The sequence below is a fragment of the Lissotriton helveticus genome, chromosome 2_1, assembly GCF_964261635.1.
Source record: "Lissotriton helveticus chromosome 2_1, aLisHel1.1, whole genome shotgun sequence".
NCBI classification, from domain to species: domain Eukaryota; kingdom Metazoa; phylum Chordata; class Amphibia; order Caudata; family Salamandridae; genus Lissotriton; species Lissotriton helveticus.
In genome coordinates, this window is record NC_136059.1 from 1,643,830,327 (window position 1) to 1,643,849,540 (window position 19,214).

The following is a 19,214-nucleotide window of genomic DNA, read 5'->3' on the forward strand; positions in this document are numbered from 1 at the left end:
ATGATCTGACTGTCTATTCTCGTGCTAGAACGAGAGACTGCAGCTACAGCAGCAGTTTGCACTGTTGCCTTGGCTACTTTATCAGCCAATGAATTCCCATCAACGTGAACGCCATCAAGTTGATGAATATTGTCCCTAGGAGGACATTGAAGTTCTACTCACCTACCAGGAGCACATAAACTGATTTAAAGGCACCCTCCCACATACAACAGATAAAGTAAGAGTCCGTCCGCTCGGCAGGGATAGAGCCACTTGGCCGGTCCTAGCGGCTTACACACAGCATCCACACATTGACACAATGCCAATAGCAGACTAACGTCCACTTCACAAATAAATAATAAAACTCTAGAGAAATCGGACACAGTTTGTTATGAGAACACTCACACTACAACCAACAAGGGTTACACCAGCAGGACAAATTCAAGGAACTGCTTCTAAAATAACTCCGCAAACACTGAATGCAATTATGGGTAGAATGTCCATTAAACGTGAGCAAATGCCATTCTGGACAGCTCAGAAAAACACACAGAGGCAGTGTTTCCACACACAGGCCCTCAAGAAAAACACAGAATGCTAACAATATGCTTGCCAATGGGGATCACTTTTGTCCCCCAGATTCGCCCTGGTTGTTGTAAATAGTTTGTAAAAGCCTACAATACGAAACAAAGTTATTTTAGATAGCCAGGTCTCTAAATCCACTCTTCCAACAGTATTGGTAATGAAGAAAGACATTTTGTATATATATGAAGAAGGCTGCTGCGTCAGCTGAAACGCGTATCTATGCTGGGTTGGAGGAAGCTTATTTAATAAAAAAGGCCTTAACCCAAATGGTCCTCGTGGGCGTGCTCTTTTCCTGATGGGGAGTAGAGGTTTTCCTGTTTGATATATATATATATATATATATATATATATATATATATATATATATATATATATATTTCGCTCCACTGCCAAATGAATGACCGGACCAGCACTCACGTTAGTTTAAACCTCACTTAGGTTTATTGCGCAAACAATAAAACAGACGCGTTTCAGCCTTTGCCTTCGTCAGTGTCATGTATATACACACACACACACACACACACACCCCACACGTTAGATGAATTAGACGACTCTTGAATTACACCAAAATATGGATGGGCAGAATTTTTTCAAGTCAAGTACACCCCAACTCTGAGAATTTGTTCATAAATGAGGTGAAGATTAGAAAACTCTGATAATGTTAGTGACTGTGATAGTGAATACTGAAAAGCACATTTTCTACAATCTTATAACTTTGTGTTTTTGCATGTTCTGAAACTGAAGAACTGCCCACAGAAGACTCTTGGGGCAAAAATGGGGAGGGGAGAGGGGTTGGCCTAACGGCTAAGGCGCTCGACCTCGGACCTGGGGATCTGGGTTCGAGTCTCGGTAACGATGCCAAAAACCCCCTGTGATTCTGGGCAAATCACTTAATCTCCCCGTGCCTAAAAAATGAAAGTGTGTCCTCATGTAACGTAACTGGTGCTATGTAAAGCGCTCTGATAACTGATTCGGTTCGGTTCGGTTCTAGTTCGTGCTATTTAAAACTCCGAAAAAATAAAAATACAAGTGGAAACTAGGCTACTGAGAATGATGGAATAACTAGTTGATAGTAAAGAAAGCCTCTAGAGCGTTGGGGGCAGTGTAAGATGCACTTTGATGCAGAATGGCCTTTATTTACAAACAGGAACAAAGCAGTGGTATCTTAAGTAACCAATTTATTTGAATAGAATTAAATGTGGAACATCAGTGGAGTGGGTTCTGGTGGGGTAAACTTGAACAGTAAATTACAGTACTGCCTTCTACAATCAATTTCTGGGAGCCCTTCCAAATGAGCGAGAGTATTGAATATCAATCTGGATGATTATGAAAATGCACCAAATGGTGCCTGTAAAAGACTCTGGTAAGTTTCTAGTTACATTAATGCTTTATGATCTGCTTGCATCAAAAGGAGAGACGATACCCACGCCTCTGGGGTTCTGATGTGCAGAAGATCAGGGTTCCAGATGAAAGGTGCCAGGTTGGATATGTAAGTTCAGGTAGGAAAGGTCTAGGGTATGTATACCATGCACAAAAATGAATGAGCTTACTGGAGAAGTGTATTCCTGAACTAAAAGAATGGAGCCTAGATCTTCATTCCCAGGATTAAAATAAGAGTAAGGAATGGGTAGATATACACAAGGAAACTATTTGCAATATTGTGGCATATATTGGTCTAATATTTGCACAGCCCATAGCATCAGACATCAATGCAAGTCCATGCAGTGAAGAACCACTTGAGCTGCAAGCTTCAAATACATAGCATTTGTTTGCATGAGAAATCCTAGGCTTACAAAGGACAAATACTGAGGGCTGACTTTAGTACTTACTCGCGCATTTTAATGCTTTTTCATTATTATACCACTTTAAATTAGGCCACAACCGAACAATGGTTTAAAAGAAAAAAACATCGCATTTTTTATTTGAATTGGGTGCTGGCTTGGTGGCATGGCCGCATAGGGGAGCCGCTGATACAAATATGTGGTCGTGAGAATGTTAACCAACACAATTTTGTGCCCCTTTATGACTGGATACTGCCTGCTGTTAGTAAGCCTTTTCAAATGAACACTGTGCTTAAGTGTGCATGGGGAACTCACCACTTGCGTTATACACTGAAAACATGCAAGTGCTGCAATGTAGCATGCATGTACAATGACTTGTGACCCATGCATAACAGCATATGCTCACTTGGCACTGCTGCAAATTATTAGCACCTTTGGGGCTTATTGTGTTATCAAACAAGTGTCATACTTTTACTAATATACTTGCTGCCATAAACCTGCAAACATTAAATTTGAGAGTTGTTGTGGCATTAAAAGTAAGTAAAATAAAAAAAAATATGAGAAATATGAAATGACAAAGGTGGCAACAAAATGTGTTTACCTTGCATATCAGGCTTGAGAGCCATGTACAGAATGCACCAAAGAATTGTGTTGGTGGTGGTGTCAGTGCCAGCGATGAAGAGGTCACCAATAATATAAAAAAGATAGTCTTCACTGAATACGCTCTCACTATTGATCTTCTTCTCCTCCTCCGCGTGAAGGAGGTACATGTCAATAAAGTCTCTGGGGTTATCAGCATTCAACGTCTCCCTGTGCTGCACAATAATTCTCTTCAAAAAAGCTGTAATGTCTAGTTCAATTTGTCTTAATTCTTTGAAAGGTCCAAAAGGAAGATAATATAACCATCCACAGAGGTTGCTTAGAATGGCGTGGCTGTTGACGCTGATCTCTAGGCCGCGGGCCATGAAGTTCAGCATGGTCTTGAACTCTTTGTCTGTATAGTTGAAGCGTCGACCAAAGCTTATGGAGCAAATGATGTTGGACACTGAGTTGCTGATGATTGGTAAAGGGTTGAAAGCTTCTGTCCCTCGTTTCAGTAATTCTTCCTTAACATACTTAAATTCTTCAGTGAATATAGGTTCTAAGCTGAGCTTTCCCAGGCCAAAGTGGCGGAGAGTTGAGTGAGCGAACTTCCTCTGCTGCCTCCAAACCGGACCATAAGGGGCAAAGATAATACCTGCAAGAAGCACAAGTGATAATAAAGTTAATTAAAAATGAAGATCAAAAACAACTTTGTGTCTGTTTAGTCAAATCATTCACAAAACAGTACTACATAATGTTACACAACGTGGTGATACCTGGACATTCTAAATTATGATTTCTGATTTGGATGAAAGAAACACATTTTCTTGGGCCTAGCCAACACTTTATTAGCTTCCACTCCAAACTATTCTATTATGCAGACCTAATTACTAAGGAGTCTGTTCATTTTACCTGTTTATAACAATCACTTAAAGCTTGCATCAAATTAAAAAACTAGATTTAATACAGTAAGCTATATTTCCAACGGTCTTCCTATTTTTAAAAAAACAATTGCAGAAAGATAAAGAAAAACAAGCATTTGCAATGAAATAGCTCTCGCATTGACACAAGTTTCAGCTTTTGTCATTGTAAATGACAATGCGTTTTATTTATGTTTTAAAAAACCAAAACATAAATAAAAGTCATTGTCATTTAAAATGCCAATAGCTCAAACGCAGGTAAATGCGAGATCTATTGCATTGCAAACCGTAAGCATCATGGACAACGGGATGGGGGGAGGAGCACAGACAACGGGAGGAGGGTAAAGAAGGCACGACAACGGGAGGGAGGGCGGGAGGGGTTAAAGAAGGCACGAGAGGGCAGGGTTGTAAAGATGGCACTTAAGCACGTTGTGCCTGCAGTAAGAGAAAGTGGATAAAGAAAACAGTGCTTAACCCCTTGGGCGCAGCCGCGATTCTGCGCCTGTGCGGCCATTTTAATGAGTGGGCGGGTTCATGACGGCCCCCAGCCGTCATCAGCACACGCCCACCGTGATGCATGGAAGGGGTTGAAGACTAAATAACACGTACCTTGTAACAACCAAAGTAAAAGGGCCAGTTGCCATGGGAGGTGACAAATGAAGAGGAGGCGTTACTAAGGATGTTTGCGTGTCCTCATGTAACGTAACTGGTGCTATGTAAGGCGCTCTGATACCTGATTCAGTTCGGGTCTAGTTCGCGCTATATAAAACTCTGAAGAAAAAAAAAAAAAAAGAGGGACTAACAAGCCTATTTACGAATCAGAAGCTAGGATTTAGGACAATGACACAAGCCAATGGCAAATATGGGCAGAAAGTAGGCGGGGCTTCTATTCCCTACTCCACTACAAGTCTCGCAGAGCAGCGCATGTGCGCTCACTCTAGGCTCGGCCTAACTAGTCACATAGTGCATGCACGCTGGCCCTAGGTTCGACCTAAAAATAAGTAAAATAAAATTACTAAAATGAAAGACCTCGTATATTGTAATCTGGTGCTCGTGTAAAGCCCGTCAATGCTCTCAGGACATGTTCGCGCTGTATAAAACTGACAAAAGGGAATGGAAAACCTACATGTGCCAGAATGCAAAGTACTGTTGCCATAAAAGGTTGGAAAGGTTTAAAGTGCCACATATGACATGGGATTACTGAGTGGATGTGTCTAATCTTGGCTTCAAAAGTTTAGTCTGTAATTTCTCAATATTGTTTACCCCCCACCCCCAGTCAGTAGCACCAACTGCTCCAGTGCCGGCCCCAGGACTCTTTAAACCGATCCTTTGCACCATGTTCTCCTTTTTTTACCACCTCTGATGGGCTCTTGCAGTCTGATGAAAAGGGTCAAAAATCCCACCACAAATAAACAGAAAAACAAAGTTACTTGTCAAACAGGAGGAACAGTCCAAGGTAATAAGTCTCCTCCCAGGAACGCGGGCCCTGGGGAGTGGAGGGGAAGGGACCCTCCCTCCCGGATTTAGGATGTTTACCTGCTGGGGGTAGGGGAGGAAAGCATATGAGGTCCTAGGGTTCTAAAAGAGGGAAGAGGGCCGTGGGGTTTCCCCAAGACACAATGGGGCTCAAGTGAGTGTGGGGGAGAGGAAGGGACTCTGGATATACTTCAGGGCATAGGGATTGTAGAGAGCAAAGTCCAGCCAGCATAGGAGAGCTGTAGCAGTAATACTCACAGCTGGTCCTCAATGAGCTAGACTCAAGAGGGCTACTATCCGCCCACACAATCGGACTCCTCCTTCAAATGACAGGAGCTACCAGACTGATCTCTGAAGGGGGCCCGTCGCCAAACCAGAGGTAAGTGGTTTAACTGGTGAGACAGTCACTCTTCACCCGCACTATTCTGCATGAACCTGTAATCTCTCTAGACTTCCCATCTGTATCTTTTGGCACTTTTCCTCCAAACCCCAGATTTTGTCGTCTAGTTTGACAGTGTCTTGGCGAGTAAAATGAGAGCGAACCTTTTATTTCCCAACTAGCAACTAAGAGTCCTAATTTACGTGGTTGCCAAGTGGCCCAATATCGCGTGTTATCCTCAAGGCACACATTTTTTTTTTATCCCGTAGCGCTTTAGATGCTGAAAGCTTTCAAGGCCCTAAACACAATGGTAAAATGAAACTAGAAGTCCCTGAATGCAAAATACGGTAAACACGAGCTAGGACCGGTCGGAGTTTCACTAGGTGACACCGGCGTAGTTGTCAGGTGTGGGCATGCTCCCGGGCAGAGTCAGATCTGAAGGCATGTTCCTATTGTTTTATGCCTCCTTTCTATTACAGTCCCTGCTGTAAAGCCAGTTTCCCAGTGATTAACTTGGCTGGCTTTGGAGCAGCCCCTGATTGTGTGGTAGAAGCAGCTTAACAGGTACTTGCTGGCACTGTCTGGCGTTCAGGCAGTTTATTTGGGCTTCAGACTGTTTTCAGGCAACTCGCTCCCAACCCCTCTTTCTGACCTTTCCCCCGGGAAGGACAGGTCGAACCAGTTCCTGTCACTGGGAGGCGCAGCCAGGCCAGAGTGACTTGATGGTCGCTATATTTACTGTTTATGTAACGCTTTGGCTCTAGGAAAAGGTGTTGGAGCGCCTTACATATTTGAGAAACACCGATCTTCCCAACATATTAAACAAACCAAGAGGTTGTGCAATGCGGAGCATTAATGGTGTAATTCATTATCATACAGTAGGTAAGACTCATGTACCCAGCAAGAATCCTGAGCATCCTTCTGCACAAATGCCTGTCTATCTATCTAGGGTGCTAGAAGGCTAAAGCCCAATTCTTGGCGCTGTTGGAGGCAAATCTTTCTCTGCATCACGGACAACCGGGGGGGGGGGGGGGGGAGGGCTGGGGGGGGTTAGGCACGGACAACAGGAGGGATGGGGTAAAGAAGGCACGACAAGGCAAGGGGGGTAAAGAAGGCATGACAATGACAGGGAGGGCAGGGGGTAAAGAAGGCATGACAACGGCAGGGAGGGCGGGGTAAAGAAGGCACGACAATGGCAGGGAGGGGGTGGGGTAAAGACGGCACGGACAACGGGAGGGAGAGCGGGGTTGTAAAGAAGGCACAAAAGCACGTGGTGCCTGTAGTAAGAGAAACAGGATAAAGAAAATAGTGCTTAAAGACTAAATAACATGTACAGTGTAACAACCAAAGTAAAGGGGACAGTCACCATGGGAGGTGACAGATGAAGAGGAGCAGGACTAAGGAGGGTCTAACAAGCCTGTTGACGAATCAGAAGCCAGCATTTAGGACAGACAATGACACAAGCCAACGGCAAATATGGACAGAGAGTGGGCGGGGCTTCTATCTGCTACTCCACCACAACAAGTCTCGCAGAGCAGCGCATGCACTCTGGCTTGACCCAACTAGTAGCAAGAACACGGTTTGATTAAAAGAACACGGTTTGATTAAACAACCCTAAGATGAAGAAAACTGAAACATTCTCCTGCGTAGTTTCTCCTGGTGGAGATCATTTTGAATTCTGGCTTCACTCATCAGAATTTAACAAATCCTCGTTCTAGTCCCCTTTCTAGGACTAGTCTACTTGCTCTAATGTTTCCATTGCTACATTGTTTCCTATTACAGGTCAAGCATGCAAAGCATCCAGCTTCTTGCATTGGCTAAGGCACATTATTTACCTACTATAAAAATAAATTATAAACGTAATTGTTCCAGCTACTCTTATTTTCACACTGCAATTCCTTTAGGAAAACGTGCCAATATTTATATTTCTTGTAGTCAATCATAAAAACAAAAACATGCTTTTACTCCTCTGCAAGGATGCGTGAACAGTCTCTCTTTCAAATGCAAATAGAAAATGATTTCGCCCCCTTTCACTACTGAGACCTGGAGTCTGTACTTGATGAGGGATGATAGGCTGGATGCTGGTACTCCTAGGACTGTAGCCTAGATGGTGCTAATGATTCGGATAAAAACAACATCGGGTGTGGGTGGATCACAAAAAAAGGTGCAACTTCTAAGCTATGGAAAGCACAGTGAGCCGAGGAAAACACCTTGTACCTGCATTTTTGTTGACTATGTAGCCAATAGACGGCGCACAAATGGCCAAACCAAAGATTTTTCACAGCTAATCGTGGCAAAGGGCAGGATCCGAAGTCCTACAAACAATATAATGAGTTCCAAAAACCACAAGTTTAACCCAAAACATTATATCAATCTTCTCTGCGTTCCGCGGTAGTTATCGGTACCCCATCCAGTTTCCCATGGGCCCTCAAACAATGTCATAATTTGGTGGAATTTATTTAGTATTTTGTTGAGAAGCAGCAGATTAAAACTGCAACAAAATGAACAGTTCAAGGACGAGCCTTTTTCTACTCGAGCTTTTCACTGCCTTCTAACATGCAGCCATCAGCTTCTCCTTAGCCCACGAACGTTCCACTAAACATTAGGTCAAATTGAAAAAGGAGAACGTAGATAAATCATGGTTATCTTTTCAACTAATTTTCTTGATTTAACTCCTGGGAAGTCATAAGTATATCCACTTCGCAGAGGTATTCAAATGCATGCACATTTTTAAATAATAAAATGTGAGTGGCAATGCCAGACTAAAATGCATCTGCACTCTATATTTATCTTGGTTTCCACAAGGGGGGTTTTGCTTTTGCAATCTCTCAATGGCTTTAGAGGTTCTTTCTCCCCGATAAAGGTTTTACTTTTGCCATTGACAGGAGCGAATCTCAGAGTGCTGTTTAAAGTGTGAAACTCACTGCACAGTTTGGTATATACACTCAAAGCTATGATTGTATGGGTTTTCACCAACTTCGGCAAGTGAACCCACCCTAAAATACCAATAAACTTGCCTCAAAGAGCAGATCTGATCACAGGGAAATTCCTCCATATTGTCAGTTATTTCCATGTCATCCAGGCCCTCGTTTACACAGGTTTTTCTATGAGGAGCAATTGTATCCTGCCAATTCAGGTCCGCTTTACTGCTGATTTAGCAGAAGTAACACACACCCCATTGTTGAAGGCATGGCGAACTTTGAATTAGAATTCAGTTTTGGTTCTTTTTTAACTTTGGTTTCGCCCCAACTTTACCAAATGAAAAGAATGATATCCTGGTGTTGCGACACTCTTTGTGATCCTTTAACTCTCTCGCCTTGAATGCTGTCTCCCACACTGCCATAGTTTCACCAACCCCAGCATGCGGCTAAGCATGGTTACTGAAGCAGACACACAGAGTAGTGTCCATCCAACATGTGGTGAATCTCTGATAGCACAGAAGCAAAACATCTATTACCTACATAGAGGAATATTTAACAGGCACAATCAATCGGAAACTCTACTGTCAATACAGGTATTGTGAAACTGCACGTTCTTCAATGGCATGTTCTACACAATTTGTAGAACGTGCCATTGGAGAACATGCAGTAAAACAATTCTTCAGTAAGTTGTGCTATGAGCCTGAAAAAGTTTCAGGAATTGTAGGAAAACAGCTGGCCATATCTGACCTGTACCCTCATTGAGCCTATTGTTCCAATTTTCACAAGTGCCATGTCGCTGGATAGGATTTATGGTAAATTGACCAGGAGCAACAAACCCCTGATATTTCAGAAAAATACATCTTATTAGAAAATCATGTTCCGTGAATGGTTCCTTCCCATGAATGAACAGAGATCTATCGTAGACCACAGACACTGGTGAAATACTGACCCAATGAAAAGGACTATTTGAGTGTCAGCTTCCAAAAACACAAATCAAATCTACAAATTCACCCCTGTGGAATTGTGCCCCTATATTTTCTAATATATCAACAAAAATGGCCTGCAAAATGGAACTGTAATCATCTTTCTGATGAAGGAGCTTTTTGATCAATATCACTTCCTTGATTGTCCTCTTATTGCTAATTGTGCGTCTTAATAGCAAGCTCATATGAAAAAATAAGCAAAACTAAAATTCATTAGCAGTCCATAAACTCTGGCTTATATTCAATTGACTGTCATGTTAGGGCATGGTGCACGGAGATGGCTTTGTCAGTGTTGTGGATTGTGTGATTATTAAAGTTGACTTTTCTAGATTGATCCTCTTTGACATAAATTTCCATGGGGTTTATATTTAAGTCCCTACATCCATTATGTTCAACAAGAGGGTGTTGCAGTACCACGGTTTACACTATTTTTTCGATAACTTTGAACCTTCCAACCTTGCAAGAGCGGAACCTGAATATCTTGAGTTCAAGCCGAAGAGCACATTTTTAGCACCTACATCTCACAAAACTCTCGACATGTTCGATGCATTGGTGAAAAAGGACTTCCAGCAAATAAGCTTCTGCGATACCACTATGAAGAATATCTAAATGGGAGCATGGTGCATTCACCACGCTAGCTCAAGACAGGGATTTGACATTTCAATCTGCAGATAAAGGTGGAGCATTAGTGGTCATGGATCGCACCTTCTATGAGAACAAGGTAACATCACATGTTGCTGATAAGCACACCTACATGCCATTAGGGAATGACCCTTCCATCGCATTCATCGCCACTTTAAAGCAGATACTTGACAGAGCCTTGGATTGGGCCGGATCAAAGAGAATACCAGGCGTTATTTGATGATGGAATTTCCACGGACATCACACCTCTATATTTTACCAAAGATCCACAAAAGCATCACTGACCCTTCATTTAGACCCATTGTTTCTGGGTGTGGGTCTATTCATGAACCTCTCGGAATATATCTTGATACATTCCTACAACCTTTTGTTCAGAAGTGGAGGTCTTATGTTCAAGACACCACAGACTTTTAGAAACATCTAGTGCACCTACAAGTTGTTGACACGGAGGAATGGTGACTCTGTACCACAGATATTGCTTCTCTATATACATCCACACCACACGACGAAGGCATTGAGGCTGTGGAATAGGCATTGGTCAACTCGGATGAGGTATGGGCCACTAAAGTTTTTCTGCTAGAAGTACTTGATTTCGGCTTGCTCCATAGTTACTTTGTATGGAAGGGCACTTACTATCTACAGAAGAGCGGTACATCCATGGGTTTTTCTGGGTCACCCAGTTAGGTCAACAACTTCATGTTGAAATTTGAGGATAGCTGCATCAACAACTCTGACTTCTGGTGCACACATTTCATCATGTACCTAAGATACATTGATGATATATTCGTGATTTGGCACCGCAGCAGGGATCTTCTTGAACAGCAGATTTTGGATCTCAATTTGAAGAAACCCAAGATCTAGTTCACACATTCCATTCACAAGCCCAAAATAACCTATTTGGATGTTCAAGTTGAGCTTAAACCATAGAATCTTTCTACCAAAGTCTTCAAGAAGCCCATTGATTTCAACATGTTACTATTTATTAACTTTCATCCTCCATCGCTAAAGCGGCATCTACCATTCTCACAATTCATACGTGTGAAACAAATAACGTCTAAATGCAGGTATCCTGAAGATGTGCTGAAAACTGCACTACATCGGATGTCATCCTTGGATCATTCAACGTTGCTACAGAAGAGACAAGCTGCTAAACTAACACGGGAGGTTTTCATATCTAGATTCTCAACCCAGCCTAATAAGATCAAATGGATTATTTCGCAACGTTGGGAACTTCTGCAAACTTAACCAGACTTTAAGGGTCTTTTCTTGAACAAACCCCTATTCAGATACACACACACAGACACACACTAGTAATTTGAAACAAATGTTGTCATCACCCCCACAGAAGCACAGTATTCCACCTAAGGGGATGAATAGGTACCACAATTGTATACATTGTGGTAATCTTATAGTGGGTAATACCATTTCTCACCCACAAACTGGTAAATCACCAACGTAGACACTTGGCAATCTGTAATACTAAAATAGTTGTTCACGCCATTAAGTGTCCATGCAGATAAATTTATGTGGGCAAAACAGAAAGGCATATCAAGGTGCGCATCACAGAGCACAAAAGCCCAATTAGACACAAGAACAGAAACTCATCTCTCGTGGCTCATTGGTGGGATAACAACCACAACATTACACAACTCAGATACACAGTGCTTGAAACCATATTGGAGAAACCAGAAATCAATACCAAGAAATGTTTATATCGCAACGTGAGACGCGCTGGTACAAGTATTTGAATTGTCTCATCCCCACAGGCCTCAATGACAAGCTGAAACTTGCCTGGTTCCTCTAAACCTTCTCTTCCTGTAGATATCTCCGCTTTCCCTGCTTAAGGGTATTTGCCCCGCACAACACATGCATTTGCCACTTACACATAATTTCCAGCATTCAGAGAAAACCTACAGTAAGGTAGCCTAGCCATTTAGTACCACGCAACACTTCATGCACACACCGTACATGTTGCAGTTCTTTTATGCGGTTACTTTCATTGCTTTCGTACCGATCAGCCACCAATTAACACATATTTGTTTAGCTCAATAGATGTAACTTCCACCACTGTGCATGGTATGTCACACACATGCTACAGTAAATCTGTGTTAGATATCTCAGGCATTTGTTACAGTGACATGTTTTAATATTGGCTACCTTTTGTACACATTGTACACTTTGTAGGCTCATTAAGGACCTTGGGCACAATTGGTCCTTCCCCGTAGTGTGTGGAGGAGTGGGTAGCTACTCCACTCTCCACCGTCCTCCTAGCGGCCTCACTTCAGTGCGCGCTACCAGCCACACGCTGACTTCGCTTTCTCCACCCCGCCCACAGCAGCTTCCCAGTCTCACGCTGCCGGGGGGGGGGGTTTCAGCACCGCTGCCGCCTTTCACCATCGGGTACACCTCTCCTGGGCTGCGACGTGGGGGCAGGGTGACGACACTGTGCACTTTTACTATGCGGGTAGGCTCCGCTGCATGAATTGGTGTCCTGCAGCTCTTCACTTGCTGCGGGCACTTCTCCGGGACTATTCACCCCGCCGCCTCCATTCACACACGCGGCGGGGACAGGGGACGCTCCGGGCAGGCCGCGGGTGGGCTCCGTTGGCCTCGCTTTATTGGGGGCCCAGTCGCCGGCGTCGCTCGCACTTTCGGGGGCACAGTGTCATTTTAGCAGCGGGTGGGCTCCGCTTTGTTAATCGGCGCCCCGCAGCTTCCCTCACGCTGCGGGCGCTCTCTGGTAAAAATTCATTTCCCTGCCGCCACACTTCACACACGCAGCAGGGACGCTGCAGGCAGGCCGCGGGTGGGCTCCGCTGGCGCTGCTTTATTTGAAGTCTAATGTGGCTGCAATTACGCCCGGCAAGGCGCGCTGGTCAATGCGGGTGGGCTCCGCTTTCATTGTTCGTTCATTGTCGGCGCTCGGCAGGGCGCCACAGCCATGCGGGTGGGCACCGCTTATGGTACAGTCACGGGGGTCGCTTTATGCTTGCGCGGCCCCCTCCGCTCACCTTTGTGTTCGGCCGACGGGCCTTCCTCCTCCACGCGGGTGGGCTCCACGGAGGTTTCACCGAGCGGTGGCGGCCGATGCAGGTGGGCTCTGCACGGCTCTCTTTCTTCACCCCAGGCAGGGGCGCATTCGCGGCCAACGCGGGTGGGCTCCGGTCGGTCCGCTCTTCATCACCCCACGCAGGGGTCCTTGCAGGCTGGGCTCAAAGGTGTGGGGTAGGCTCCCGGTCACCTTCGTGTCTGCAGGCAGGCCCAGGGCTCGGCTTACGCCCTGCAGGCCTCTCGGCGGCCGGCGCCGCTTCCCCAGGGGAATGCCCTGCACATAGGCACTTCCCTTCTTCTTTCCGGGGATTTTCAGCTGCGGCACGCGTGGCTAGCGTCCGCCCTCCTCGTCGCCAATGTAATGTTGGGGGCCCTGGGCCCTCCTTGCTAAAAGGACTGACGCAGACACAGGCAGTTACTTGGTACAACTGGCCCAGAGCACATGGGCTCTGCCCCTTTTATTAAAGCTGTGTCACCTGACCAGTGACATCAGTGGTGGGTGGGTGTTCAGTGTGCTGGCTTACAAAGCACTAGACTGCTGACCGTGATTCTGGATCACTACAATGGCTATTTCACTGTTACAAATTTTCCTCGATTGTCAGTGCCACCGGCTTGTGACTGCGTGGTCAGTTGGGGGCTACAGCCAGTTGTATACTCTCTCAGGGACATGGCTCAAGTCTTTTCACTCTGGTGTTGGTTGGTATTTTTAATCAACACATTCCAGTTGCTGCAATTCTATTACAGGACCGGAGGCTTCGGATTGTGCTTTCTCTTTCTTTTCTGACAAATTTCAGCCGCCGATGAAAACGTTCAACATATTGCAAAAACAGCATTTTCCATGATGCCAAAGTGTATATCCACCAATTCACAGTCTCCCTGTCCCTAATACCAGGATATGTCACGTAACACAAGCCTCTTTCTTTGCAGCTCTCAGCCGAGTTAAGTGCTCTATATTTCTTGTTGTCGTTGTTGCGTTTGTTGAAAAATTGTCTGTAAATTGTTTTTTGCATGTAATTCATTCGCATTTGTGAGCGAAATTGTGTATCTCCGTGATTTATGTTAATAATTCGCCGCTAGAAAGAAAACGCTGGCTGCGCTATGCGAGTGGCGGGCCAGCGTCTGCTCCTGCCCGGTGCAATGTTTTTCTTCCCTGGAGCTACCCCCTGTGAGCGCACTGTATAAGAGTGCCTCAGCGGCACATGCGCATGGCCAATATTCACCGCGAAGCCTCCCCTCATCGGGCCTGCGAGAGTATGAATCCTTTCATAGAGCAGGAAGCGCAATTGGGCTGGTTTTGGGCTCCTTTTGAGCTATGGGACGTCTGTTTGCAGCGGGACCCCAAGCAGTAAATTAACTGCCTCTGTGTGGTCTTACACCTACTTGGGCTGGAATAACTGGAGGTGGCCCAAACTGAGTGCAGGCTATATATACATTTTTGGTTCTCCTGACGCCCTGATTTGGGCTGCAATAACTTAGATACAGCTGGGCTGAGTAGCAAGGTTAATTTCTTTGTTGTGCACTAAGGGTTGCTCCCCCTAATGTATTTCTCTGGAATTGACTTGGCCAATTTGAGAAGCGAGTGTTAATTATACCCCCAGAATGGAGGATTGTGCCAACTTTGAGGAGGACGAATATGGTTACTACGAGGAGCAGCAGGGTCTCTATTTAGAGGACAAGTTGGTTGACACCTTGAATGCTTCGGTTCAACGGAGCCATTGAGACGGCTGTCCCTCAGACTGTCAACCAAGCTCTGGCGGCCGCCCTGAAGCAAATTACTGTGCAGCTGGATAACTTCGCCAATTGACTTGGGTTACAGTTCCCAGGTGATTCAGGGTCCATACCTTGCCCCTCCGACGGGGCGTCTAGGGCAAAGGCCAAGTTATTTACATGGCCTCATGCGCAGGCCTTAGCCAATCTTCCCCAAGCTCCTTCAGGAGACCATGAGTACCAGTGTGCAAAAGGGCCACAGATACCGATTCCTCGGATCATACTTCTCCTCCAAAGAAGAAGAAAGCAAAAAAGGCACATGTAATTCAGCCGTCACTCTCTAACTTCCATATTTCTACCCCATTCGATTTCAACCCTCAAGACATCATCCATCCATGGTCCTCCGACTGGGCCCGTGCGCAGAAGTAGCAGAGTATCTGCATCAGAACATGTGCAGAGGATTCGACAAAGAGGTTTGCAACTGTTTGAGGGCAGAATGACCCCGTCCCGATATTCCGGGCAAAGTGGCCGAAACTCCGGACATTGATGCTACAGACACAGACCCGGACTGGCCATAGTGGGCACCGGGCAATCCCCCGGTGCGCCGCAAGGGTGGGGTCCGGTTTTGGGCCCCTGGGGGCCGTTTTTGTTATAGGGCCGTTTTTGCAGCATAGCTGCAAAATCGGCCCTGTAACAAAATCGGCCGAAAACCGGCCCCGGCAAAGTACTCGGCCGCCGCCCCCCTCCCCCCCTCTCCCCCCTTCCCCCCCTCCCCCATCCCCCCTCCGAGTGGGGAGGTGGGGGGGGGCGGCCGAGCACTTTGCCAGGGCCGGTTGTGGTTCCCAGTCCGGCCCTGTCCGGACAGCATCAACCAGGGCAGCAGAGTGGAACAAATTCAAGGTGGTGATTAGAGGGACGTGTATCCAACACATCTTCGGAGTATGTAAAACCCTAGAGCGGCACATACTAGAAGAGGAACAGAAACTAGCAACACTGACACAGGCAGCAGATAAAAACAGATATACGGAGGTACTTGCAGACATCTGGTGATAGAACTTTAGAGCGCACGCAGCCAGAGCACACAGGGAAGGGGACAGAGCAGGCACACTGCTAGCATGGCTGGTAAAAAAAAAACACTAACTTGCATCCGATAACTGAAGTGCACACCATCGCAGGCATACCAGTCCGCTCCCAGGCAGAAATAATGCCTGCATGCATGCCACGAGTACTATACAGCCTTATACACAGCCCCTGACCCGGTAAACTCAGAAATAGTGGATAGATACTTAGGGGTCCATTATGATATCGGGCGGATTGCCTCCGCCAGGCTGGCGGTAGCCACCGCCAGCCTGGCGGAGGCAATCCGCCCGATATCATAACTAGATTTCCCCCCGCCATATTAGGATGGCGGGGGGACCACGGCGGACGGAAAGACTGTCCGCCGCTTTTCCGTCCCGGTCGCCTTGCGGCCGGGCGGAAAAGGAATAATATGGTGGCGGTGTCTAACAGACACCGCCAGCCATATTATGATGTCTGGTTTTCAGTGCCTTTCCGCGGCGGCGATGCCGCCACGGAAAGGCATGCGGTCTTCACTCTGGGGGCCCCCAGAGTGAAGTACAGGTAGGGGGTGCACCTTCATTGTCATTTACAAAGCGGCAGGCACCGCTCGGTGCCTGCCACTTTGTAAATGACAATGTGAAAGTGCATTTTCAGCATTGTGGCGGGCGGTGCAGAGAGCAATGCTGAAAATACAGTATGTGCCCGCCACTGTGGCGGGCACATCCTAATAGCACCCCCGGGACCCCCGCCCTTATGGCGGGCGGTCCCGATTTACGATGGGATGACGGGCGGGCAAAGTCCGCCCGTCATCCTAATGAGGCCCTTAGATGCACACCCACTACATTGTATAGCGACAACTGAAAAATGCACCCTAGATGAACACATTACCTCAACACAAGCTATACAAACCCTGGCCACAAATAAAGCCCCAGGTCTAGATGGCCTACCATTAGAATTCTTCCACACATTCTCCACCCTGTTAGTCCCACGACTGGTAGAATTGTATAAAGCAGCACTAGAGGAAGGTGCACTGCCACAATCTATGCAGGAATCATTAATTGACTAATTTCTAAACCAGACCGGGATCCCCACCACCTGGGGTCATACCGGCCCATTGCCCTGCTGTTCGGAAACTATCAATCAATCAATCACTGCATTTGTAAAGCGCCCTACGTACCCGCGAGGGTCTCAAGGAGCTGGGGAGGGGGGGGTGCTACTGGTCGAAGAGCCAGGTCTTGAGGAGTCTTCTGAAGGCCAGCAGGTCCTGGGTCTGTCGTAGCATGGTGGGGAGAGTGTTCCAGGTCTGGACGGCGAGGTAGGAGAAGGAACTGCCGCCGGTGGTGGTTTTTCGGATGCGGGGGACTGTGGCGAGGGCGAGGTTGGCTGAGCGGAGGCTTCGGGTGGGGGTGTGGAAGCTGAGTCGGTTGTTGAGGTAGGTGGGTCCGGTGTTGTGCAGTGCTTTGTGTGCGTGGAGCAGACTCCAAAATCTTTGGTAAAATACTAGCAGAGCGGTACATCTCAATTCTCCCAACACTAATACACCCAGACAAATGTGGATTTGTTACGGGAAGAAATACCTCCCGTAACACCCGGCAGCTGTTTGATGTGCAGGATCAGGTTTGGCGCAGTTTTCCTCACGCTGAGTGCCTGGTATTGGACCTGGTGCACACTGGAGGAGTCGACTTTGTGTGGAGTACGCGAGCAACACAGTACTTAGGCGTGCGCTTGTATCCACTCCCCACAAGATTTCTACAAGGGTAACCACCGAAAAGTACTAACAGTCAACTTCTGGAACATCCTTCCCTCAGCCCTCAACGGGAAAGTAGCAGTAGCCAAAATGATCCTTGTCCCGCAACTGCTCTACCACGTTGCTAATCTCCTGATAGTCCCTCCCCGCTCCTTCTTCGGGAACTAGATACTCTTCTCAGCACTCTAATATGGGGTGAGGGTCATAGACTGGTAGCACTGGACAAAGTAAACTGCCAGTGAACGGAGGCGGACTGGGAGCTCCCTCATTTGAAGCATACTTCCAAGCGGCTCAATTACCGTGGATGTCGCAGTGGATGGCAGGACGTGCGTTAGGGGAGACTCACACAAGCACTGGGCCAATATCTGCCTCTGCGATCCGATACATGCTGCTACCGGGGGCGAAGCCCACGTCAAGTTGTCAGTTATAAGTGACAGTAGTGCTCACTTGCTTGAAATGCATACACCGGATGTCACAGACAACCCCACTTTATTCCTCTCTTCTACCACTGGTAGGCCTTCTAAGAGGTCGCTATCACTACAGAGCACAGACCCTGCAAACCTGGACAGAACATTCACTCATGGAGGCAGGCTTACTGTTCGCAAATGGACACCTGCTTTCATTTGCAGAGCTGACAGCCGACACTGACCTTCCTAGAGGACAGTTTCTTATGTATGGAAGGCTGGTGGCAGACTTCCGCCGAACCTGGCACATAACCGATAGAAAGTCTGCTACACACCCTTCCTCCGTGCTAACCTACAGATGGGCCAGGACGTCACATAGTGACTTGGATATACAAGGCAATCCGAGAACTCAATGCAATAACACTCGCCCCCCTGCAGGCATTAAAGTATCCCAAAAAAGTATCCCGAAATTACCGATTCAAATATACAATACTTTATTTTACATCGGGTATATCTGACACCTGAAAATCCCCAGCGATATTACTGGAACACACCATTCTTATGCCCATGATGCCAAGAACCTAGCGGGTCCTTTCTCCACATGTTCTGAAGCTGCCCAACACAGCATTCTTACTGGAACACAATACACATCACACTGCGCAAGGTGGTGGGACTCACAGATACTGCAACATGGGAAGCCATTGCATTAGGCATATTCAAGCGGTACACAGTCGAAATATCAAGTTTTAAATATTGACCTACAAAAATATTGAGTTGGAAATATCGAAGGTACAGAATATCGAGGTCAAGAATATCGTTGGACAGAATATCGACCCTAAGGTAAGTAATATCGATTTTTTTCTATCGATGTTACTAATATCGATATTTGTATTATTGTTATGTATTTTATTATGTATATATAATATGTTTTTTGTTAAGTATTTTACTTGTTTTAAATTATATGTCTACTATTTTTATATATTAATAATGTTATTTTTAAG

The 19,214-nt window shown here is 46.1% G+C and overlaps 1 protein-coding gene across 1 annotated transcript in view; it reads right to left on the reverse strand.

The window, feature by feature from the left end:
* Positions 1 to 19,214, reverse strand: part of CYP2U1 (cytochrome P450 family 2 subfamily U member 1) — a 203,744-nt gene that overhangs the window by 135,477 nt on the left and 49,053 nt on the right. The window contains exon 2 of the mRNA XM_078676596.1: positions 2,944 to 3,579. Within this exon, the coding sequence (XP_078532722.1) occupies positions 2,944 to 3,579 (636 nt within the window). The remainder of the gene's footprint in view (positions 1 to 2,943; positions 3,580 to 19,214) is intronic.